The sequence below is a fragment of the Pseudorca crassidens genome, chromosome 19 (assembly GCF_039906515.1).
Source record: "Pseudorca crassidens isolate mPseCra1 chromosome 19, mPseCra1.hap1, whole genome shotgun sequence".
Classification (NCBI taxonomy): domain Eukaryota; kingdom Metazoa; phylum Chordata; class Mammalia; order Artiodactyla; family Delphinidae; genus Pseudorca; species Pseudorca crassidens.
In genome coordinates, this window is record NC_090314.1 from 45,851,129 (window position 1) to 45,875,083 (window position 23,955).

Sequence of the window (23,955 nt, forward strand, 5' to 3'; positions counted from 1 at the left end):
TCTGACTTCCTGGGGACCCAGACAGTCTAACCAGGAAGGCTGCGGAGCCAAAGGGCCTTGGCCAATCTTGCTGTCAGATGGGTGGGGTGGGGAGACAAGGTACCAGGCGTTCTCGAAGCAGGCCATCACCATCACTCTGTCACACGACCAAAGCAGGGCGGCATAGGAGAGCATCTACGGTTCCCTAAGAGGCCCTGGGGACAACACTGGCTGTCCCCCAAGTCACCTTCTCATTACCAGGTGGAGAACTTGGAAAGGATCCATGTATTAAAAGCCAGACAAAATGAAAGCTTTCTCCACATTCAGGCAGGACAAAGGTCTTCCCTGGACGAGCTGGGCAACCAAGGTGCTCAGCACAGACAGTGTGGGAGCCACTCCGTGCCGCTGAGGCAGCTCTGAGGAAACGTCAGGTCAGACTTTCCTCAAGACAGACCAAGGGGAATATCTGGTGCTGGCTTCTAGAAGAACCAAGCTTCCGTTCCTGTGGAAATCAGAGAGGGCGTGAGGGTGTGTGTGCGTGTGCGTGTGCGTATGAAGTTAACGTCCACAGAAAGCTTCCTCTGCTGGGGGTGAACAGGGGGAGGGTATGATAAACCAGGGCTTTTCCTTCGGCAGAGTCACTCTCGTCCTATTGGGTGCCATGGAGTGGTGGGAGATACAGACCAGGCCGGCAGGTGCCCGCAGCTCGACGACAGCAGACAGGTCACGGCGGGCGAGGGACCAGCAAGTGGGGCTTGGATGCGTTTCCCCGGCAGTCCACATATTCGTAGCTCTGGAAGACCAGCTGCTCTGAATGGCTCAGGTAGGAACAGGTCAGGGTGCCCCTGGAGAGGAAACAGGGCTTTTTTTTTTTCCCAAAAACCCCACACCAGTTTTATTTTGAAGATTACAGAACTTGAGCCTTGGCCCTACCCAACTTCCACGTCCACCGATCTAAGGATATGCAGTTGGGGTAGGAGTGAGAGAAGGAAGTAGGGAGGCGAGGGGAGAGACCTGGTGGCGGCAGAGGAAAGGAGTAAGATGGCGGCTGGAGAGCTCCCGCCACCCTAGGTCTGCGCTTCACTGTCTTTACTCCTCCACACCACAAGGGTCTGGGAAGAAGAGGAAAGCCCTGGCCCTGCTCTGCTCTCTGGGGAGGGCTGGCTTCCTCAGACCAGACCCGGCCCTTCCTTCTGCTCCCCACTCTGCCGAGGCACCTGGGACAGCTGCCCCCCACCCCCCCACCGGGTTCTGGGCAGATCTGTGCCTGTCACGTCAGTGGCTCCTAAGGTGGGCCTTAGGGGAGGGGCTGGATCTGCTACTGCCAAGAGCCGACACAGACTCACGGGATTCGCTGCGATGACTCTCCCCCCACGGGGGGCAGAAGTGGGAGAGGGTACCAGGGCTCCAAGCCCTACTTACTGGATGTGCAGAAGCACATGGTGGACTTTGATTTTCAGCCAGGTACAGATCTTGCTGAGAGAGACAGAGAGAGAGAGACAGAGAACCTGGGCCCACGTTTCACACACTGAGCAGCCTATCAGACAGCTCGGAGGAGACCTGCCGTCCCAGCCACCCCCTTGCCTCCTTTCCATCAGGGGCCCCACATGCCGCCCCCACCTCTTCTCCCTCCCTCTGCCCAAGGTGAGCATGTCGCCCCTGCTGCAATATCGCTCCTCCAAACCCCACTGGTTTGGCCCAGGCACGGGCTGGCCTCTCCCTTAGTAGAAGACGGTGAGTCAGGCTGAAGAGCCTAAGGTCATATATCGTTAAGTGTGAACCAGATTCTAGGCTGGGTTTCATTCCAGTCCAGGTCCAAACAGGCAGAGGCTGGGGACCCTGAATGCTTGTACACTGCAGTCTTGGCCACAGAGTGCAGGCCATGTGCTGAATGCAGGGTCTGCTAAGCAATCAGAACATCTGGTGGGAATTCGACCTGCGTTTCCAATCAGGACAGAGGCTAAGGGAGAAGGGATTGATCAAGGGCTACTCACTATGTGTTTTCATCCCATATCCTGTTGGCTACCGTATACAACATCTGTCAACCAAATGGGTATAGGGTTAGCCCCAACTCCAGCCACCCGCGTCCACACACCTGTGGGCAGGTCTGGCCAGCAAGAGGGAGTCACCTGCTCACTGGCCAAAGGGCCGACGTGGAGGAGAAGGCTGTCGGAGACCTGCCCCACCACGAGGGACAGGTGCAGAACCTCAATGGTCAGCTGGGTCACAGCGATGGGGTAGTAGTTGTTATTGGAGATGCTCAAGATATTCTGGCGAGCAAGACAGGGAAAGGAAGGGGTTAGGGTAGCACCATCCTCGGCAAGAAGTCGAACAGTTTCAAAACCCCGCAGCCTGATTGAGCCCCACCCCCAACGCGGGCCTCAGCTGCCTAGGCCCAGTGCCAGGAGCCCCTCGGAGGGGCTCTTAGCGGCGAGGGGTCGCCTTTAACTGAGACATTAAGCTGGCTCAAAATCCAGTCTCACCCTGCAAGGCTCTCTCTGTTCAGTCCTGCCCACCCGGGGAGTCTCAGGCACACCACCCCGACTGCACCCAGTGATCTACGGCTCTGGCGTCAATTCTAACCCCTCACTGTTCCAATCCTGCACGGTCTGTTAGGGGGCTCATGGTTGCTCCTGCTTCTCCCCAGGCTCCTGACATCCTCTGGCTGCCATAAGATCCCCGGCTACCGATGCCCGGGGTGAGCACACCGGACAAGGGCTGTACAGAGGAGTGTTGCCAGGAAGGTGGGGTCGGAGCCCAGGGGCGCAGGCACCCACCCACCGTTATATTGAGGTGGATGTCGGCCTCGCCAACAGTCACCGTGGAGGAGTTGAGGCCTACAGGCTGCACGGCGATAGTCCGGGGAAACAGGAAAAAGACGATGAGGGAGGAGGTCACCAGGCAGATGAACACTGCCAGGAACACGGAGAGCTTCCTGTGGGAGAACAGGACCCGGGGTAGAGGAGTGGAGAAGTCTGGACACCAAGGCTGCCTGGGCCGGGGGCGTTCAGACACTCTTCTCTCTACGTAAGGCTCTCCTCCGAGCCCCCACCCCAACACACACACACAACTGTACACTTAGCTCCCCAGATGCGGAGGACCAACCTAGGCTCAGAGGTGGCCCAGGGTGGGTAGGAGCACCGGACTGAGAGGCTGGCAGCCCGGCTTCCATTCCCAGTTCTGTGTTAGCCACTGGCCCAGCAACTCTGAACAACCCGCCTAACCGCCCTAAGCCTCCGTTTCCTTGTCTATAAAATGGGGGTAATGGTACCTACCTCATACCATCTGTTATGGGCTAATGCATGAAAAGGCACCCATCCCTGGCCCTGGCACATAGCCAAGGCTCAACCAACGCTAGCTATTCTCACTGGAAGAAGTAAGCCCATGTGAATTTTGACAGTTCTGAATTTTCATATTCATATTCAGAACAAGACATCATCTGTCCACCTAGTTCAAAATTGAGATATGCATTAAAGAGAGAGCACCTTGTTAGCATTTCCTAAGGGGCACTGCCAGATTCGGCTTCTGGTGCACTGGCGGGGGCAGGCTGGGTGTTGGGCTCCCCCACGGAAGCTGAGGACCCTGGGAGGAGGTTGCAGGGATCTATGTCAAAGGACCCAGATGACAAACAGGGTCATGGGCCCCCCAGTGAAACTCAGGGCTGCCTCCTCTGAGGTTCTCAAGTGTCCCAGAACAGAGAGCAGCTGGTTTCCCATCTCTACGGGGAAAAGAACAAGCAGGTCTGAGCTGCCGTAGCCAAGGAAGTTCTTAGGAAAAATCACTTCCCCAAACCAACAGCAACCACAGCCACTCCCTCCCTCCTGGAAGGACTTGCAGAGTCAAGAGGTCCTCTCCGTCTTCAAAAGGGAGCCACGCTTCTTGGAGGCAGTGGTGCAGGACACCAAGAGGCCTCAGGTGGCATCTGCTGTGCCCCGAGCTTCTTAAACTAGGAAAATCCTTGGAAACAGGGAGCTAATACGTCTGAGGCCAGTGAGGCTCAGGCTCTCTGGGGGAGAACCCATGGAGAAAAGCTGGGGGGGGTGGGAAGGGGGATTGGGGGAGACGAAGAGGAAGAGCCCCCAGGGGCAACGCCTACAGAGCTGGGATAGGAAGAGGGGCTTACGTGTGCCTGGGCTTCAGCCTCTGGTCCCCATAGGGGATGAGGGCCACCAGCTGCTTCTCTAGTTCTGTAGAAAGAGGGTGAGAGGGAGGGCCGAGAAGTGTCCATGACAAATGTTCCCTGTGCCAGCCTGCCAGCAGCACCCCTCCGTCCCACAGTGTCAGAAGCACGCCACCTCTGCCTCAGAGCAGGACTGACTGGGGACACCGGGCTGCTGGCAGCTCGGCTTTGCCAGCTCTAGAACGGAGGCGAGAGTTTCATTAACAGGTGTGGAGCATTCCTGCACGTCACCACAAATCCGAGAAGCCCAATTTCTTTGGAGACGTCACTGTAGCTTCCTGCATCCGAAGGCAGTGCTGCTAAGAGGGCAGAGAGGCTGGGAATCCCCTGGGTTCGGGCGGTACCACCAGGGCAGGAGGGGGTCTCTGCAGCGAGCCCAGGGAGGGTCAGCATCTCCCTGGCTAGCCCTGAAACTCAGGGACTAGGAGCTGGGAGACCCAACCCCATCCAAGGAGACTCAGAGGGGCCTGGCACTGGCCAGCTGGCCGCTAAGAGCTTTTCCTGGAGCCCGGGCTACTTCCAGAGCCTGGGGCCACTCACCTCGAGGGATCTCCCCACTGCCCTGGCAGGTGGGACAAGTCGCGAAGCTGCCGCCAGCAGCCCTTTCACAAGGCGCACAGGAGCAAGAAGGCTTGCTGCTGCCGGTGGTGCTGGAGTAGCTGGCAGCCTCGCTGCCACAGGCTGGGCCGGAGGGCAGCATCGACTTGTTCTCATCCTCCCGAGAGCCCAGCTGGGAGAGCGTCTCACCCATCGTTCAGGGGTATTTTTCACTGATGAGAGAAGAACAAAGTCCAGTCAGCACCGATGCCGGGTGTCCCTCTGGTTTTAGGCTCTTGAGATTGGCAAGGAGCCCCACCACGCTTTCAGCAAGCTCGAGCCTAAGCCAGTGAGGGGGTGGGAATTCGAGCAGCTACACACGACTCCTGGATCGGGAATCTCAATGCATTGCAACTCTTTGTTGTTTTTGTTTTTATTGTAGGGAGAGCTCAATCGGCCTACAAGAGGGAAAAGCAAAGCAGAAGTTATTTCACTTTAAGGGACTTTCGTAAGTGAAAGGCAGAGCGCTTAATTTTGTTCTGGAAAAGCTGCTGAGCTGTCATTCACTGCAAGGGAAGGAAGTTAGATAGGTCATGGGGGCAGCAGCCAGGGGAGCCCCTTCATCCTCTGCGACAAGACGACTCTGAACGTGTCTCTAGAGCACCCGGGCAGAAATGCCCGAGGTGTCCAGCCTGGGTGTGGAAGGAAAGTTTCCATTCCTGAGCCTGGACAGGTGCTGGCGTAATAGGAAGGCAGGGATTCTTTGGGACAAGAAAAGAAAAAGGCGGCTAGGCTGGCCACAGGTGGGGCTGAGAACCCTAAAATGATTGTAGAAGGGAGCATAAACCTCTTCCGCTTGCGTTCTGAGTCGGAGTGGGAAAGAATGTCTGGGCGAGGGTGGTAGCAATTTCAGGGTCAGTCCTTCACTAGGACGAGTCACAGCGAACTCCAGATCCTTCCCAAAAGACTGGTGGCAAATGAGTGGGCAAGGTGAGCCCCACTCAGACCTTCTGGGCTTAAAATAAAGGAGGCCTCACCTGGCTTAGGTCTGAGGTTTAAAATAAAGGGAGCCTCACCTGGTTTAGGCCTGAGATCCTGGGCTCCTCTCAGCTGCAAGAGGGCTAGAGATTGCTGGAGTACGTCTTTGGGGAGGAGGGCCTGTAAGGCAGGGTGGCTCCAGGGGGCCACCAGTCTCCTTCCCGGAGAGTCCTGGGGACCGACTGCACCGCGTTGGAGGAGGTGGGGAGTGGCGACCCTGGCCTCCCCAGAGCCTTCACGCCCTACTCTGGGGCTCGGCCATGGGCTGCGGGGTCGGAGCGGACTGAGAGGCTAGGAATTCAATGAAGGAGGATTTTCAGTCCCACCACACACCCCGGGAGGCCGTTAGCAGAGCTTGGAACCTGCGTGTTGGGCTAGGAGGAGGCACAGAAGGGGCCTGGGCCCGTGCATGCCAAAGGGAAAGAAGGGAAGGAGGGTCCCTTCTTTCTAAGGAATCGCCTTACCCCCGGGCGACCGCAGCGACAGAAACGCCTGCAAAGCAGAATCGAAAGCGCGGGAGCCGGTGTTTTCGCCCCAAGCTTCGGCTCAAAGCCTTGGGAAGCTCCGCCCCGGCTCCTCCGGACCCGCCCCTCCCTCCCAGGGCCAGCCTCTCTCGACCCAGCGGCCAGAAAACTCGGTTCTTCAAAGGCCACGCGAGGTTCCCGACGAAAGGACCGGCCAGTCCAAGTAGGGGTTTCAAAGTTTATTTCACCGTTCTTGAAGCGGTTAGGTACAAGTACAATGGGACAGACGACTGGACCCCGGGGCCCTCCTGGACCCCAACAATACAACTCACATGGTCAAGACAAGATCCCGTCCCAAATCAACCGAATTAATTACACACACCCTGCCGCTCAGCCTCTACCCAGAAGCCCACCCCCACCCCCACCCCCCACAAAAACGTTTTAAATAATAAACAGGCTGGTTGGCTTGCAGTCTGAATCCTGGTTTATTTCACAGCATTCAAGAGTTATACTGTAAATAAACATCATTATGGCCAATGACTAATTTAAATCACCATTCATTATAATACCAAACCAGGTTAAGTAATACTATTTTACTATCCTTCCCCCTTCAGGCTGGGGGTCAGAGTCTTCTTTTTCTGCAAGTAATTTTTATGACTAAAATCTGTAGTGTTCTTTGTCACACCTCTTTACTAGCTGTACCCAAGACTCCCTTCTGTAAAGCAGAGCGAGGACCAGGACCCTGTAAGCGAGCTCCTTCCCGCTCGCGTACCCTGGGGTTAAACCAAAACTTTTTCAGTGAGTTTGCTCCCATCCAAGTCTTGCAAAACACCAGCCTCTTTTTCTTGCTCTAGGTTCTCCTGAACAGATTGCAAACATTCAGGAGGCCATCAGGATGGCCTAAGCCTCACACCCACTCATTTGCCCACCCCTGAACTTCACTGACATGATTCACACAGGAGCCTGCCTTTCACTTTTCTCATGTTCCTATACACCCCCGCCCACTCTACTGTAAAGGCCTGCCCCCCGACATAAAGAAAAAGGGTAACTATTAAACTTACTTTTCCCTTTAATAGAAGAGTTTCTTTCCTTCTTTGTAGCATTAGCAAAATATTTCACACTACCTACATTTTTTCCCTTAAATAAAATAAAATGTATGCAAAATTGCTACGACAGACACTGCTCAACAGGTGCTGCTGGGTTAATGCGCACACTCCCCGCTCCTTTCTCAGAAGTGCAGAGACCGGAAGGTGGATGTACTCTAAACGCATCACTGGGGGTCTTTTGAAAAACAACAGTGCCCAGTACTAAGACTTGCAGGGGAACGACTTTCTCCTTGAGAAGGGAAGAGGAACAAAACTCCTATCGTGTGCGCCCTGGGTGTTATTTTAACACCACACAGCTATGAAGCTTGGGATAGGTTAGAAAAATTATGAGAGTAATTCTTGAAAACAACGTCCAAGGTTAATTTCTTTTATAAGCTGACAATGAACAGATATCCTCATTGAAAACATCCACAATTAAGCAAAGAAAAATACTCAACTTCAGTACAAGCAGGAAGAAAAAGGGTTCTATAGGGAGTTTAAGTTGCACTTTTCAGTGCACTAAAACGGAGAAGAGTTTTATCCAGATCAAGTGAAAAATGCTCTTCCTACAATTCATCTAACGTCTAAAGGGAAGGTTTAAGTTCCGGCCTTTCATGTGCTCCAGAAAATACCGCAAGGCAGGTATTGTCTTGACAGTTCAACGATGGGCTCTATGTAGATTCATCAGATTAAAAAATAAGCAAGGGCCTCCACCCCACACCCCCAAGACAGAATAAAGATCGTCTCTGAGCAGCAGGCAAAGTTATTGAATACGAGGTCACTCCTCAGTAGCGGTGGCTGTACCAGTCGTCGTTGTTGATCTGAAGGAGTTCTGTCACAACCTGCAGGATGTTGTAATTGTGTTTCTTCAGCAGCCTTAGGTTTAGCTGCCTGTCACAGAATCCCATTTCAAAGAGATGGGACATCAGGGCTGCTGTCTGATCTTCGGAAACTATTGGCTGTGTAGAGTCAAGAAAAGCGGAACAACGTTTTTTGTATAATTTGTGTTTATCTTGTTAAGGCATGCTCATCTTCCAGATTTATTCAAAATACTAGGTAATCAGGTGCCGGGCTACGGCACTCCTGTCCACCCAATACTAATGGGTCTTCTGAGGGGATAAGGAAGGACTGGGAAGGCCCTGCTTTGGATTAGGTACGTCTGCACTCTGAGCCAGGTGACTGGCGAACTGTCTTTAGAACTAGATGAAGGAAAAGATGCTAACGAACTCTGGAAACCCCGTGAAGTTAAAGGTAATCATGACGATGGGGCAAGAAGGAGCAAGAGAGGAGATGGTAATTGGAAGAAAGCATGGGAAACTGGAAGAAAGTATGGCCAGCGCAAGTCTTAACCACTGGACCACCAGGGAAGTCCCTCCCACGGGTCTTAAAAATAAAAGCCAAAATCACTTAACACAGCATCCCACCTACATCACTGGTCTTTTCTCTTCTTGGTGCAAATTCACCTTCCAGGTTCACATCTCCAAGTCTCTGTACTGGCTACTCTGTCTACAGCGCCCTCTCTAACCCTCTCTCCTGGCACACACTCATTCTGTCCTTTAGGACTGAGCTCGGGCGTCATCTGCCAGGACGCCTTCCCTGGCCCCGCCGTGGGGCCGACACCAGGCTGAGGTGTTCCACTGGTCTGAGAACACTGGCACAGTATCTGACACTGCACAATAAACGTTTTTTTTTTTTTTCTTAATTGAATGGGAAGATTCTTTACATTCTACAGTGCTTTGCAATTTTCAAAAGTTTCACAGATAAATGTCCGTTTGCTTATCTCCCACTGTCTCTGGGCAGGAACTGGTGTCTGATTCACCTCGTAGTGCTGGCACCTGGGAGAGTGACCCCCACACAGTAGGTCCGCAACCAACGTTAGGTCTTTTTTCTTTCCTCCCTCAAGTGGCTTAGCCAAAGTCATACAGCTGGAAAGTGGCAGAGCTGCGTGTTAAAGATTAAACTTAAAGCTCACGCTCGCTACGATGCCATGCTACTCTCTCCAACCCGGGCAGACGCCCCTGTTTTCACTGGTGACTTGGATTCGGTTCAGGAAAATAAAACATACACTGACCTGTGCAGTGACCGGTGGTCCAGCAAACAAGGCCTTGTATGCAGAGGCGGCAACAGACAAAGCCCCCTTCACCAGCCCTCCAGCAATGCTGCTCCCGTGGTGGTGCCTGCGGGGAAAGCCAATTTGTCTCCCTAAAGAAACGTGAATCGTTATCTTCCTACGGATACCTGGGCTCTAATCCTGGGAAGAAAATGAGATTTCCCCGAGAAAAAAGTCAGACATAAAAGGAGAGTGGGCCTATTTTCCTATCAGTTTTATAGCTACAGATCTGGGCTTGATGCAGGGCCCAGCTCTTACTGCTTGCTGCAAGACATGGGCAGGGCACTGCAGAAAGCACCTCACTCTGGTTAGCATGCCAGCTTTCAGCCCCGGCTGGAAATTCATGTGCTCAGCGGCACACTGAGGACATGGCAGTCTGCATGCTCAGTTATCATCCCAGAGGAAACACCTCCCAAAGGAAATGTGATTTTCTGAATGCTCTACGTAGGGAGGAGCCCACCGTGACACTGCTCTGAGATGACTGGGAGCAGAGAGGCAGGCGTGTCTACGAAAAAGTTACAAGGATGCACAGCGGGCTGGGCCTTCCTGCCTTCTTCTCTAGTACTAAGCAGGAGGTGAATCTGAGGGAACTTCCTCCCGGTCTGGAATGTGAACACTCTTATTAAACAACAACATGAGTCCTCTGCTCAGTGCTGCTCACAAGCTTTAGAAGGAAATAAGAACAGGAAGGAATGATGGCTCTCCTCCGCTCTCGGCAGGTGGCACATGCTCTGAGAGGCTCGTTTAAGAGGAGGCAATACTAGGATATCCATGTACAACTTCACTCCTCCACTTTTCTTCAGGACGCAGGCAGTGACAGACACGTCCACCAGAGGGCAGCATCTGCCACTTTCCAGCCCTTGCCTTGGCCCTGGGTGGTTTTGGGTGAGTTGCCTCTGAAAGGGCCCCTGGCATGGGAAAAGGGTACCTAAAGGCCCCTTTCCCACATTTTTTCTTTTCACACTCATTCTAAGTAGTAGGTTGTGTTTCTTCCATTTGATGCTTGAGGAAGCAAAGCTGGGATCTGAAATACGGGTCTTTGTGATTCCCAGGCCAAAGCCGTTCCTGGGCATCCACTCCCCCAGCCCATCCCTGCTCCTGCAGACTCCTCTCCTCCCTTCATCTGTGCACTCAGACAGGTACTCGGTTGGGATGCTGTGGAGACAAGGATGTCCTCAGCTGCTTTCTAGGTGAGCTCCATCCATCCTGTACCCTCCCCTACTCCAGAGCATGGGCTGTCCTGGGGAAAGGGACCTGGGATCATCTAAGTCCCTAGTTACATGCTGAGGAAACTGAGGCTCCCGGGGGAAAGTGGCTTTTCCAAGCCAGTGTACTTGGGAGGACAGGACTCACGATGACTCTCAGCCCAGGGTTTCAGCCCACCAGGCCTTGAGGAGTCCTCTCTCTCCAGTGTCATCTGTCCCATGGCCTCTGTTTTTCTCCTCCAAGAAATCCCTCTTCCCCAACAAAGGCCTGAGGGTTGAGTACTGCCCAGACCTTGCCTAGAAGTGCAGGGTTTTACAGGCATCTCTGCCAACCCCCAAGGACCCCAGACCAGGAAACTCCCAGCTAAGGCTGGACACTTGGTTCTCATACTCAGGGAACCGCCTTGAGTACCTTTAATCATTCCATCATGCAGTCATGAATCATGCAAGATTTCCTGATTGCCTACTGGGTAGCAGGCATAGTGCTGGGCACTGCAGAGCTGAGGATGAGAAGAAACGGCTCCTGGGCTCAGCGTTTAGTCTGGTGGGGAGACAGCTCTGAGGAAGAATAATCATTCAGCAGCTGCAATCTGACCCAGGTCAGGGAGCCAATGGGAGGAAGCAGGTAGGTCCCAGCTAGTTTGTCCTTCTGTCTGGAATGCTTACTTGACTCTTTGCCACTTAAACCTTGGCTTTAATGTCACAATGGAAAGGCCTTCATGAGCAATCCCCCTCCCCCAGGTAAAGCAGCTCTCTCCGCAGTCACTCTCTAACACATTTCTGTGTTTTATTTTCCTTGATGGCATGCATCACCATCTGACATTAACCTCTTTAGCCATTCCCTGTCTCTCCCCACTCTTCATTATAATGTCCACTCCACAAGGGCAGGTCCTAAGCCATTTCACTCAGGCCTTCAACCTAGCAGGCAGTCCATAAATGAATGCTCAAAGTAAGAATGTTCCAGTGTTCTCTGTAAGGAATCCTCCAATGCACTAGGTCCTGGGCTGTCATCTTGTGGAGAGAAAGGGCTGCAGAGGTGAGGCTTCCAGGAAACAAAATGGTCATTAATGGAGGAAGGCTCCCTGGGCTGCAGGCTGTGTGTGGAGGCGGGGTTCCCATTTAAAGGAGACTGGATTGGGGTAGGCCCACAGCCTGGTGCTGCCCTGACAAACTGGGCCCCTTCCTTCACTCTCACCTTGCCCCACCTCCTCCTTCCCATTTGTTCATCAACACCTTTCCTGGCAAAGGCAAAAGATGAAGGGTGGGGAGGTTGCCAGTTTCATCTCCCTTATCAGGTGATCAAGTGACAGTTTCCCTCTTGGGTGTGAGGCCCAGGAGATGTAGGAGAAATGTTAAAGAAATTTCAAAGACTGTGGAAAACAATGTGTGTCTGTTTTCAGTTTCCATGTGCTCTCCATTTCTCTGTGTTTTCGGTTTCACAGCCATTGTAGCATGTGATCAAAGCCAAGTTTGGCCAATTTCTAGCTGGATGACCTTGGACAAGTTACTTACCCTTTCTGCCTTTGGTGTCTTCTTTTTGGAATAACTATACTTACTACATGGTTTGCGTTGTGTATTAAAAAAAGGAAAAGTGTTGGGAATTTCCTGGCAGTCCAGTGGTTAGGACTCCGTGCTTTTACTGCAAGCGCGTGGGTTCTGTCCCTGGTCATAGAACTAAGATCTTGCAAGCTGCAAGGCACAGCCAAAAATAAAAATTAAAAAAAAAAAAAAAAAGGAAACGTATGCAAAGTCCCTTGACCACAGCTTAGCATGCATCGGCCACTCAATGAGCTAGTGGTTCCCAACCTCTCGGCTTGCTCTGACTTCCCCTCTCCTAACTCAGTTCCACCCTTGTGCCTTAGCTCCTGCTGCATTCTGCCACCCCACAACATGGGGTGTAACAGACTAATTACCTAAGGTTTTGATCTCTTAAGGGATTTGGGGAAGCTCCCTGCATTGCTGGGGAAAACCAGGTGGCTGGTTTTGTTGCGGGGAGGGGACGAGGAGGGTGCAAGGCAGGCTGGTGCTAAACAGATGGGAAGCTAGTGGGCAGGAAGGGCTAGACCCTCCTGTCTGGCAATGGCTTCCCCCCCACCCCCTTTTACAATTCCCCTCATAGACAGCCTTTTAAAAAGTTAACACTGAATTATATAATAAATGCAAGCATCCAGCTTCCTGGTAAAAATGGAAAGAGTAGAGTTAACATTTCATTCTCCTTTGAACCCCCTCCCCACCTTCAGTTTTACCTTCCTCCCTGCAGGTAATTACTGTTACCCTTTGGTCACACTGCCCGTTGGTGACATCTCCGCCTCTTCAGTGCTGCCCAGACTGTATCAGGCTGTAATGACTGGGGAGATGCCACTCAGTCCTGCCCACCTCCCAACCAATCCTACGCACGACTAATTAACTTCTGGAAACCTTTCCAGAAGCTTCTAGTTGACATGTTCTCTCCCTCCTCTGAAGTCCTGTAAGTGCTTATCTCATGATTTACAAAGTCGCTATGTTCCCTGTCAGTGGCCAGTCTTGTCTCTCTCACTAGAGTAGAAGCTGTCTGAGGCCAGGCCCCGTGGTCTGCTCATCCTCTATGTCTCCACAGTCTCTTTGGCTCATGCAGAGCAGACAGTATTAATGAGGTCAGTAAACACCCTGTGAAGTGAAGGATTTTGTCTTTATCGATTTGAACAAGGGAGGCCCTCAGGGGGCCTGCTGCTGGCAGGCACTCTGACCAACAACGGGCGGGACTTCTGCTGAGAATCTCCCTGAGGAGAGAGATTGGATAGATAAGTGGTGAGGGGCCAAGGCACTGGATTCAGACACATCCTTGCTCAGCCACTTACTAGCTATATGTGACCTTAGACAAGTCATTGAGCCCTTCAGAGCTTTCTTCACCTATATAATGCAGACGACACCAGTCTCTCATTGGTTCCCCCTCTTCCTGTTCATCCTCTGGCTGTTACAAAGATCAATAGGGGTAATGGGTTTAGGCTGTTTTATGGGGTTCCATGTTCACACAGGTTAAAACATTGAATTAGGAAGGATAAAGGAGGAAGCCTTGTCAGCATCTCTCGAGTGGACACGGCCAAGGGAGCGTATACGTGGGGTGGATACCTCTGCCTGGGTGAGGGGGATGTGGTGGTATTGAGAGTGTTATGCTCTTCACCTCTCCTCCCTAGTCAAACGCTGCCACGCGTGTTCCTTTTGCCCCTCTCACCTTCCATCCCGGATTTATCCCGAGTTTAATTCCAAATATTAGATTATGGTAGAAAAGATCAAATAAAACGGTCACCAATTGACCAGACGTCCATCACAGTGTGGCCCGGGTTCCAGTCCGTTTATCTCCACGCCCCGCCCCGCCCCGCCTCGCTGCCGCAGGGCTGCTGATTGGCCCGCGCCACGTGACGTCACGCGCGGGTTTTAAGGCAGAGTGCCCCGGGCCGCTCCGGAGTGCCAGCGGGCTGGAAGCCGGCTAGGAACCTCGTGGGGCTGGCCCGGAGGGGAGCGGGGAGAGCGCGGCTGTCGGAAGGTAAAGGGGCTGTTCAGGCCGAGCCGAGGCGATCCGGGTGCGGGGCCGGAGGAGCTGGAGTCAGCGATCGCAGGAAGGCGGGCAGTGGAGTGTCGTGGGGCAGTGGGGAGGGGGTCTCGTGTAAGGAGGGTTGTGTCAACCGCCTAGGGATGTGGAAGGCGGGTGGGAGTGGGCCTCACTCTCCGGTCTCAGCGCCCGCACCCTGATTCTTAATTTGGGCCCTCTGCCCCCCAGCTGCACTTTCCCCAAGGATTCTCTCCTGGGGAACGGGTCGCGATGCCTGCTACCTCGCCACAAGCGCAGAAGCTGACTGTCCGGCGATCGAGGTCTCTTCCCCCAACCTCAGTGTCCTGGGACCTGGGGGTTTCTGTATGTCTCATCGCCCTTGTCAGGGCCCCCAGGGAGGGGGGAGAGCCTCTGTTATACCTGCAACTGCTTTAAGAAAAAAAAAAAGGAATTAAAAAAATGAGCAGCTGATTTAGGAAATGATCAAGAAGTTGCAAATTTCATGTTTATTATTAAACATCTCCTCTTTTCTCGCCTGACCTTTCCCTGTTCAGATAGCCCAGCTGTGGTCTCCAGAGCCTGCAGTTTCAAGGCCTCCTCCCTGCCTGTACTGTGAGCCCCAGGACCTGCACCTTAGCCAGTGTTCAACATGGGGAACCACTTGACAGAGATGGCGCCCACCGCCTCCTTCCTGCCTCACTTCCAGGCCCTGCACGTTGTGGTCATTGGGCTGGACTCGGCTGGAAAGACCTCCCTTCTTTACCGCCTCAAGTTCAAAGAGTTTGTCCAGAGTGTCCCCACCAAAGGCTTCAACACCGAGAAGATCCGGGTGCCCCTGGGGGGGTCCCGTAGCATCACCTTCCAAGTGTGGGATGTGGGGGGGCAGGAGAAGCTTCGGCCACTGTGGCGCTCCTACACACGCCGGACAGACGGGCTGGTGTTTGTGGTGGATGCCGCTGAGGCTGAGCGGCTGGAGGAGGCCAAGGTGGAGCTACACCGAATCAGCCGGGCCTCGGACAACCAGGGTGTGCCTGTCCTGGTGCTGGCCAACAAGCAGGATCAGCCTGGGGCCCTGAGCGCAGCCGAGGTGGAGAAGAGGCTGGCAGTCGGCGAGCTGGCTGCTGCCCCACTCACCCACGTGCAGGGCTGCAGTGCTGTGGACGGGCTGGGCCTGCAGCCAGGCCTGGAGCGCCTGTATGGGATGATCCTCAAGAGAAAGAAGACTGTCCGGACAGGCAAGAAGAGACGGTGACCTGAGGCTGCCCCCTCCTCACCAGTAGGGGTCTGCACACTTGGACAGCCAGGTGGAGCCTGTGGCCCCTCACTTAGCCCCAGGGTGCAAGGACCTGTTCACCTCGATGAAGGACCGAGGAGCACACCGCGGGGGTCCTGTTTTGGGGCAGCACTGGGGTGGGCGATGGGAGATGGGATGTCTTCTCACATCTCTCCCTCATCCTCACTTCTGGAGAAGTGGAGGCTGCAGGACTGTGGAGGCTTAAATGTAAACTGACTCTACCTCGACCCTGTTTCCTGTTTTTCTTCTCTGGCTTTTTGATTAGATGTGTTTGGGGGTGAAGGAGAGTTTCTTGGAGGATGCATGTGGAATAAACGAGAACTAGCTCTTGCCCCTCCCCCCAACTGAGGGGTCTCCCCAGGTTGCTTTTCTAGGGGTGCCAGTCGTAATAGTCTATATTTTTCTCTTTGTATGAAAGTGCCGAGAACTCCTCCCCACCTTTGTAGACTCACAACCATTTTTATAAGCCACGTGTGTCCTCTGTATTATTATTATTAACGATTTTTTAGCATTTGCCTATAAGTTATTAAAGACTGATGATGTTGTAGCTCTAACCTTGGTCTGGCATTTTCCTCTCCTTACCTAGCCTCAGGGTTAGTCCAAGATTTCTATATGGGCAGGCAGGGGTGGGGAGGAGGGACTTATCTTGAAGCTGAATTTGCAAAGCAAGCACTTTTCTAAAAAATTAGATTGTGTGTTTACGGGCTGGTGGGGATTATAGAGAGTTGAAATAACCCCATGCTATTGCCTGATCTCTGCCAGGTTTTTTTGGGTCCCTTCTTTCTTCCACTTTCCTCCCCTCCCCTCCTCCTCTGGCTCTGACTTGCCCCCGATCCCAGCTGGTCCCTGCAGATTTAACTTCAGGTTTTGCTGGTGTGAGCTGCTCCTAGGTCCTTGCCCTTGGGGACACCTCTTAGGTCTATGTAGGTAGGTCTGCCCCATCCGCAGCACTCAGGTGGTTAGTCTGATTTCCTCTCCCAACCCCAATACACATCTTGGGGGATGTGGAGAGAATGGAAAGTAATTTCCTCCTGGCCTTAAGCCACCTCTGTGTGCTCAGTCCTGCTGACTGCAGCTCACTGGCAACGGTGGCAGTGACTGGTGCTGGGGAGGCCTGGGCTGGATTGAACCAGCCAGGCACCTGTGACTAAGCCATGAGTCGTCTAGCTATTCCCAAGAGAGGGGAAGTCTAGTAGCTGTTTGAGCCTGGTGCGAGTGAGGACGGCTGGATATCCACATAGACCACCAATGTTAGCAGTGATCGTAAGAATAAAATGCTAGTGTCGCGAGAGCCTGAATACCCCTGCCCAGACTTTCAGGGCCACACCCACCTCACCAGCACTTGAGGACAATTAGATCTTCCTAATCTGAGTGGGAGTCGTAAGTAAAAACCAAGCACCATTTTTTCCAGTCCCCCGGTCCCATGCCCACCCTTTGTGCAAACATGGGATCCCCAGAGCATGTTCAGAGTCCCTGCTCCAGAATCAGATTAAAGGACCTGGGGAGGGAGGGGAGGTGCTGGCAACCCCATCCTGGGGGAGCCTTCCTAAGGAACTCGTTTCTTCCTAGCCAGCCGGCAGAAGCTGAGTTTGCTGAGTCCGGGCCAGGTCAGATGTGCTAACACCCGTGCACGCCCCTTCTCCCGGCCCTCGAGGTGGCTGGCAGGACGGGGGTGGATGTGCATCCATCCGGAAGAGTGCCCAGGTCTGCGTCAGTGCTGGGGCCTCCTCGACAGAGCTGCCGGGCTGGTTCTGCTGGGGACACGCGCTACCTGGCCGCCCTCTACCCACACCTGTGACTCATCTCTCCCAGTCCTCAGGGTAGAGTCCTCCTCTGCAGCCCAGGAACAGGCTGGGGAGGACCTGGCTGGAAGGATCCTAGGTCTTGCTGGGAGATCTTTCTTCCCCATTCCACCCCAGTTTTGCTCTTTTGTCTCAAAATCTCCAAGGACACGCTCTCTCCATTTTTAGTCACCTGGGGGACTGAGGTCTCTGGATTTGGGGGGCTATGTGTGTAGAGGTGCTCCCCCATCCCTAGCAGAGAGGCATCCATGATGCCATGGTTCTGCCAATCAGCCTCCCTCCCTATCTTATTAGAACTGTCTTCTGCTCCCCTCTTCTCCCCCAAACCCCTCTCCAGCCCTGGGTGGGGACCATGGTCCACAGGAGACCTGCGAATGTCCTGGCTCGTGCCCTGACCCCCTGGGGGGTGGAGGAAGGGGGGTGCTGGCGACAAGTGAGATGGAGAAGCCAGTTGCTCTGAAGCGTTGTGGGGAGAGGGGAGCACGGGGGCATTCTGATTAGAAAGCCACATTCTGGCAGGGTAAGGGCCTGGAGCTTTGTAATAATCCTTAGTCCATCAAAGGGATGGAGGGCTGGGAGGGAGGGGACCACCTCAGGGGTTCGGCGTGTTGAACTCTGGGCCAGTTGCTTGGGATGGGGGTGGGATCAGGATTGCAGGTAGGTTGTAGTTTCTTTGTCTCAGCTTCTTTATTTAGGAGAATTTCTTTGAGACCCTGAGATGGGTGCTGAGGAAGAGGCTCCTTAAGGGCTGAGGGTGTCTAGGGGCTAAGAGTGGGGGCAGGGGCTGCTTGCCTGTGAGGTGAAGTTGAAGGAAACCAGTGGTCCCAGAGTTGGGGCTCCCTTCTGAGCGGCACCCCCCCGTCACACCCCCCCAGCCACCGCCCCCCCCCATCCCAGCCACCTCTTCTTGCACAGTTTGGATGGTAAAATCCAGATGGAGTGCACTTTTCCTGGGTGCCCTGTGCTTCCCCAAAGCCCTCATGAGGGCAAAGATGGCCGTGGTCCCTCACCTTCCCACACCCCCTCCAGTCCTCCCATGCTGCATGTGCTCAAGGAAGAGAAAAAGTAGCAAAAAGGGAGGAAAGAAGTCCCTAAGGAGGGGGTAGCAACTTGCCCGAGGACACAGCTACTTAGTGGTGTGTCCAGATCCTTCCTCCCAGGCCAGCTCCTTGGACTCCCTTGGGCAGACAGCCAGGAGGTTGGAGACAGGGAGAAAGTCCAGGACCTCAGAGCTCTGACCTCCCCCTCCTTCCCTCCCTCCCTGCCTTGATTAGATTAGGGACCAGCTTTCCACTCCCCCACTCCCCTTCCTGAGGCGCGCAGGGGCTTTATCTTCAAAGCCCAGCAGAGCTCTGGCCTCAAATCTGGCCAGAAGTCCCCACCCTCCTTTCACACTGACCATGTGTCATAACAAGTCTTTCTGGAGATGGACACCTCCAACCAGGGCCTGGGAAGCACTGAGTTCCACTGAAGCACTTAGGAGCACACAGGACAGCCTGTTCTCCAACATGGGCATTTTCTGAACGGAGGCCAGTGGGAGGGGAGGGAGCAAAGGCAGTAAGGAAAGCCCAGGCCCGCACTGGGCTGTAGGGAATGGGCAGTCTGTGGCCACACATCGTTTCCAAGGCCATCTGCAGGACCACGGCTGGGGAGTTTGTGGGTGGGTGTCATGGAACCTCTTCCTCTGGCTAAGACAGAGGAGGGTGTTTGTTCTTCCCTCCTTCCTTTAAAATTTTTTTTTAAAAACAGTTCCCCCCTTCCTCACTTGATTATAAAAGTAATAGGTCTTCGTTGTAAAAGAAACTTAGAAACTTAGAAAATGGAGAGCCCCATAGTCTAAACTTCAGAGCTAGCTAAACATTGTGAACAGGTTTTTACATATAATCTTTCAGATATTTTTTCTCTGCGTATATTACAAATAGTGTATGTGTATATATATATATATATATATATATGAATGACACATGGGGTTATCTCAGGCATATTGTTGTAGTTTTGCTTTTCTCATTTATATCTTGGGCATAATTCAATGTCAGGACATATGGATTTTCGCATTCTTTTTGATGACTACATGAGATTCCATTGTATGAATGGGCCCTCATTTATTAATTAAGTCCACAGCGTGTCCCCAGCAATGGACTTCCTTGTACATATTTCTTTGTACACTGTGGGGAGATTTCCTGTAAGATGATTCCTAGAAGTGTAATTGTTGTGTCAAAGGGTACACTTTTTTTTTTTTTTTGCGGTACGCGGGCCTCTCACTGTTGTGGCCTCTCCCATTGTGGAGCACAGACTCCGGACGCGCAGGCCCAGCGGCCATGGCTCACGGGCCCAGCCGCTCCGTGGCATGTGGGATCTTCCCGGACCGGGGCACGAACCCGTGTCCCCTGCATCGGCAGGCGGACTCTCAACCACTGCGCCACCAGGGAAGCCCTGTTGGGGTGAATTTAATTCAGCCCCATCATCCTCCATCCTCAAATTTCAAGGCGTCTTCAAGCCGAGGGGTGTGTGTGGGGGTTAGGGTGTGAGAGTAGACATCGTAGTGATCCTGCTTTATGGCAGGTAAGAAAAAAAATCACCAGCGATACGGTAGAGGATTTGCAGACCTGGGGATTGAGCCCCACCCGGGGCTGCCTGGTTGATGGCGGAGGTGGGCAGATGGTGAGGACTCCCTTAGCACCCAGCTTCTCACAGATGGCAGGCGGAGTGGGCGAAACAGCTCCTGAAATAAATCCCCGGGACTTGGCTCAGGGAGGGAGTGCGGCTGAGATTAGGAGCGTGGGCTGTGAAGGGAACATGGAGAACAGATCAGAGCCTGAAGGAGGGTGGCTGGGGACCTGGACCTCCCCCACTCCCCTAGTGGGGACCCCCATCAGCCACTATAGCTCATGGACTCCTGGAACAGGAAGCAGAAGCGTGAAGTATCACATCCCTCGGCCACTCTGGGTTGTTGGGGCTCCATCTCTGTTGAGGTCATTCAGGCCTCTGGGCTAATCCTGGGTCTATGCCCCTCCTGGGTGGATCGGGATGGTGGGGAGTGAGGCAGGCAGGAGAGTGTATCTCTTTAGTACCTCCCATCCCCTCCTATTAAGTCTGGTGGAGATTGGTGGAGGAGGGTGGGGCTGACAGCTGGCTTTTAAAGATTGCTGAAAGTGAAGTTTTGCGATTTTGATTGTGTTTGTTTTTATAAGATCACTCACTGCTTTCCAGATGCTGACTCTTATCCCTCGGGAGAGAGAAGGCAGAAGTGCTTGCTCATTCCCTGGAATGCTCCCAGTCTAATGGGGGAGGAACAGAACCACCACTCTGACCAGGCAGCACCTCAGAAAGTAACCTCAGAGTAAGACGTGGCTCTGCCACCAACTTCTGTGACCTTGACCAAGCCCTTCCTTGTCCCCTGGCCTCAGTTTACCCATCTATAAAGTGAGGGGGTTGAGTACACAATATCAGATCTTTTCTGGTTCACTTTCTGTGGTCCTCAGTACAAGGTGGGTGTGGGGAACTCCTTAATGATCTTTCTCCCTTCATCTTATCACTCTCTGAAATTACCTTGTTTTGTTTTCAAGTTTGTTTACTGTCTGCATTCATTTCCACGTTGTGCAGGACAGCCCTCATCCATTTTGCACACCACTCTATCCCCAGGACAGTGGTGGGCACACAGTAGGTGATCATCGCATATCTATGGAATGTGGGGTGTCCACTTAAGGATTGGAGGGTTGGGGTGTCACCGCATTGAAGAAGTGGTTTTAGTCTATAAATGCTGACAGTACTCAGGAAAGAAACTATCAAATAAAATTGGGGAGTTTATCTGGGAAGACTTCCTGGAGGAGGTGGGGAAAAGAAGCAGATTAAGGAACTGGAATTAAGTATTCTGATTAACTAGGGACTTGGAGGACCTTGGGCTTGGAAGTACTTTCTTGGCCCTACCTACTGTTCAGGAGGAAAGATCTGAGGTTGAGGTTTAATAGACACAGCTTCTTCCTCCCTTCCTCCCTTCCCAGTAATTAGTTGCCTGGCCTGGGATGCTCCCTGAAGTCTGTTCACCACTCCCCTCTCCCAGCTCCTCCCAAGGTCACCCCAGGATAGTCGAACTGTATCTAGATTCCCATTCTCTGCCTCCCACCCCAGAGGAGCCGAGTGCAGAGCAGGTGCTGGGGAAGGGACTCCCAAGGTCTGGACTTGTGCTATCCCATATGGCAGCCACCAACCACACGTGGCCACTGAACCAGGGAAATGTAAGAGAACTGAACTGGGACATGCTGTAAGTGTGAAATACATAACAGATTTTGAAGCCTTAGTATGAAAAAAAGAATGTAAACATCTCATGAATACTTTTTTATATAGATGTGTTGAATTTTTGGATATATTGAGTTAAATAAAATGCTTCATTAAAATTAATTTCATCTGCTTCATTTTACCTTTAAAAAATGTGGTTACCAGAAATTCTAAAATTACATTTGCTGTTCGCATTCTATTTCTATTGACAATGCAGGTCCAGATATTTGGGGGAAGGAGCATTATGGGTAAAAGAAGGGGAGAGCCATTGTTCTTCCTTTCTGCCGAAATCAGAAGAGAAACAGACCAAACTGCGGCAATCTGGAAGAAGGAGGGGAGGTTACAGAAGGGTCTTCTCGACAGGGAGGACTGAACAGCATGAAAGATCTGCTCACCTCCTTCCTGGAAAGCTTTCAGGATAGGTCAAGACTTTGCATATCTCAAGTTATTATTTATTTATTTACTCTTTTGGCCTCGTGGCAATCTTAGTTCCCAGACCAGGGATTGAACCCGGGCCCCCTGCAGTGGAAGCGAGGAGTCCTAACCACGGGACCGCCATGGAAGTCTCTCAGATTGTCTTAAAACACCTCATCAAACTATGATTCTCACTGATCCAAACCTGATTACTTTGCAGGTGATTTTGTAGCTCCATTTAGGGTGTTTTCACTCTATAAGCAGCTCTTTAACTGTCTGTTTCATGTTAAGCCCAGTTACCTGGAGTCCACAGAAAATTCCTATCCTGATTTTACCCAATAGTTTCTGACCTTTCATCATACTGCTGAGATAGCAGCAACAGTGTTGACAGACTGAAGTTTCATCATGTTGCCCTCCTCTGCTGCCTTCCTCTGCCCAACCCTCTCCCAACCCCCAAAAGGTGTTGGAGCAGAAAGAGAACTCAGGCAGGACATACTGAAGGGGAAGATGCCAGCTGGGGGTCTGGGTAATCCACCAACTAGATTATCTGCTCCTGAGTTTGCACAAACATAAGCAGGTGGCCTATATGCAGACGGGATGAGCCACGGGGATCAGGTTAACACTGCGTGTGTGTGAGTGTGTGTGTGTGTGTGTGTGTGTGTGTGTGTACGTGGGGGAGGGCAGTTCTGCAATAAAAACCCTCACCCACTTATCTCCCACCCAGAGCATTAGTTCAATCAGTCATGTATTTTTTCAATTAATCACCTATAATATCATAAGATTTAGCCTTATTGGGCACTGACACACCATCCTAGGTGCTGGAGCTAAAAGTGTAACCTGTGCACAAAATTGTTCTAGATCCGGTTTCCTTGATGCCGAGCCTGAGACAGGGATTCAGGGGCATGTGGTTTATTGAGGGCAAAGTCTCAGGAGAAGGGGAGGAAGGGAAGCAGGATGGGGTAGGGGAGGGGCTAAGCAAGGACCCCCTCTCACAGCCGGAGTCTGATCTGGGCTTCACCCTGTAGGAAAGTTCTGGATGGAGACTGGGACCACAGAAAGGAGCTCCCTGAGGCAGGTACCCCCACCCCCATACCCCATCAGTCAGCTAATTGGCTGCTGGTTGCTCAAGTCTCCAGAGAAGGGGCCACTGGGAGCCTTTGGAGTCATTGGAGCCAACACTCACAGCCAGCAGAGGGGCCTGGGCACCACTCAGGGTGTAGACCGAGAGACAAAAAAAGTCACTGACCTGGGCAGGCCAGTGCCCTGGTTGCTGTCCTTGTTTGGCAATCCAGTCCTTGTTCTACTCTCACTCTGGACCTCAACCTCAGCCCTTAACTGCCCTTGTCGCACCTTGTTTCTCCCTCCATCTGTTTCTTGGTCCCTTCCTACCCCCACTGTCCTTGGTTCCTGCCTTTGATCTGCCTTCTCTCTTCTGAAACTCAGGATGAAATGCTGAGTTTCTTCAAGAGTCTCCAGGAAGCTGGGGTACTGGGTCACCCCTGTTGACCTCTTCCCTTGCCAATGGGTCACTTGAACCCCCGTTCCCCTGGACAGAAAGCTTTGGTGTCCCAGGGGACATTTGACTCAAATCACTTCTGTTGTGTGACTTCTTTACTGGGTGTATCCATCCCTGCCTCCTCTTGTGGAGCAAGGACAGTTCAGGAGAAATTCATTCTCAAGGCTTGACTCCTACTTAAACATCACAGGATACATTCTCTGGAAGGGAAGTGGGGGATCTGGGCTGGCTTCCTTAGAAACTTCAGCACTGAAAAGAAACCTCCTTTCCTTGACCCCTCCCAAATTCAAACAGGGACTGGGAGAAAGGAAGAGATGATTGTTTCTGGCCAGAGGCTGGGAGATGGATGGACTGACCTCTGAAATTTCCTTTTCTCTGGCACAGCCCTGTTTGCAGAGATGCCAGAATTCTCGTTCAAAAAGCAGGGGAGAGAGGGAACTTCCCTGATGGTTCAGTGCTTAAGACTCTGTGCTCCTAATGCAGGGGGCTCCGGTTCAACACCTGGTCAGGGAACTAGATCCCACATG

At 52.7% G+C, this 23,955-nt stretch overlaps 2 protein-coding genes and 1 long non-coding RNA gene across 8 annotated transcripts; 1 reads left to right on the plus strand and 2 right to left on the minus strand.

Moving 5' to 3' along the window:
• Positions 1-245: 245 nt before the first annotated feature.
• LOC137212632 (transmembrane protein 106A-like) lies at positions 246-8,072 on the minus strand. 6 transcript variants are annotated; one of them, XM_067716219.1, is made up of 9 exons: positions 6,199-8,072; positions 5,019-5,154; positions 4,700-4,929; positions 4,103-4,166; positions 2,761-2,914; positions 2,075-2,249; positions 1,402-1,451; positions 664-824; positions 246-481 (listed from the first exon to the last, which is right to left on the minus strand). In XM_067716219.1, exons 3-9 carry the CDS (start codon positions 4,908-4,910, stop codon positions 412-414), a joined length of 885 nt encoding a protein of 294 aa, XP_067572320.1. In that variant the 5' UTR covers positions 4,911-4,929; positions 5,019-5,154; positions 6,199-8,072; the 3' UTR covers positions 246-411. The 6 variants fall into 6 exon arrangements, with proteins under 6 accessions (XP_067572320.1, XP_067572318.1, XP_067572323.1 ...); XM_067716217.1 differs by having other exon boundaries at positions 5,016-5,154; XM_067716222.1 differs by lacking the exon at positions 5,019-5,154 and adding an exon at positions 1,974-2,017 and having other exon boundaries at positions 1,402-1,455; positions 2,109-2,249; positions 6,199-6,326.
• Positions 8,073-8,229: 157 nt separating this feature from the next.
• Positions 8,230-13,929, minus strand: LOC137212658 (uncharacterized). Its single transcript, XR_010937573.1, has 3 exons — positions 13,885-13,929; positions 9,355-9,460; positions 8,230-8,242 (listed from the first exon to the last, which is right to left on the minus strand). It is a non-coding gene; the product is annotated as an uncharacterized lncRNA (long non-coding RNA).
• A 98-nt stretch (positions 13,930-14,027) lies between these two features.
• On the plus strand, positions 14,028-15,975 carry ARL4D (ADP ribosylation factor like GTPase 4D). Its single transcript, XM_067716235.1, has 2 exons — positions 14,028-14,121; positions 14,682-15,975. The coding sequence occupies exon 2, from the start codon at positions 14,777-14,779 to the stop codon at positions 15,377-15,379; it is 603 nt and encodes a 200-aa protein (XP_067572336.1). The 5' UTR covers positions 14,028-14,121; positions 14,682-14,776; the 3' UTR covers positions 15,380-15,975.
• Positions 15,976-23,955: the final 7,980 nt, after the last annotated feature.

What these genes read in the sequence shown, in the direction of transcription:
- LOC137212632 (XM_067716219.1), bottom strand. Translation starts at nt 4,910, where the DNA reads ATGGGTGAGACGCTCTCCCAGCTGGGCTCTCGGGAGGATGAGAACAAG. An exon ending in AGGCTGAAGCCCAGGCACAC is followed by an intron (nt 2,915 to 4,102) that starts GTAAGCCCCTCT and finishes GTTCTCCCACAG; the next exon opens with GAAGCTCTCCGTGTTCCTGG. An exon ending in TGCGGGCACCTGCCGGCCTG is followed by an intron (nt 482 to 663) that starts GTCTGTATCTCC and finishes TGATTTCCACAG; the next exon opens with GAACGGAAGCTTGGTTCTTC.
- ARL4D (XM_067716235.1), top strand. Translation starts at nt 14,777, where the DNA reads ATGGGGAACCACTTGACAGAGATGGCGCCCACCGCCTCCTTCCTGCCT.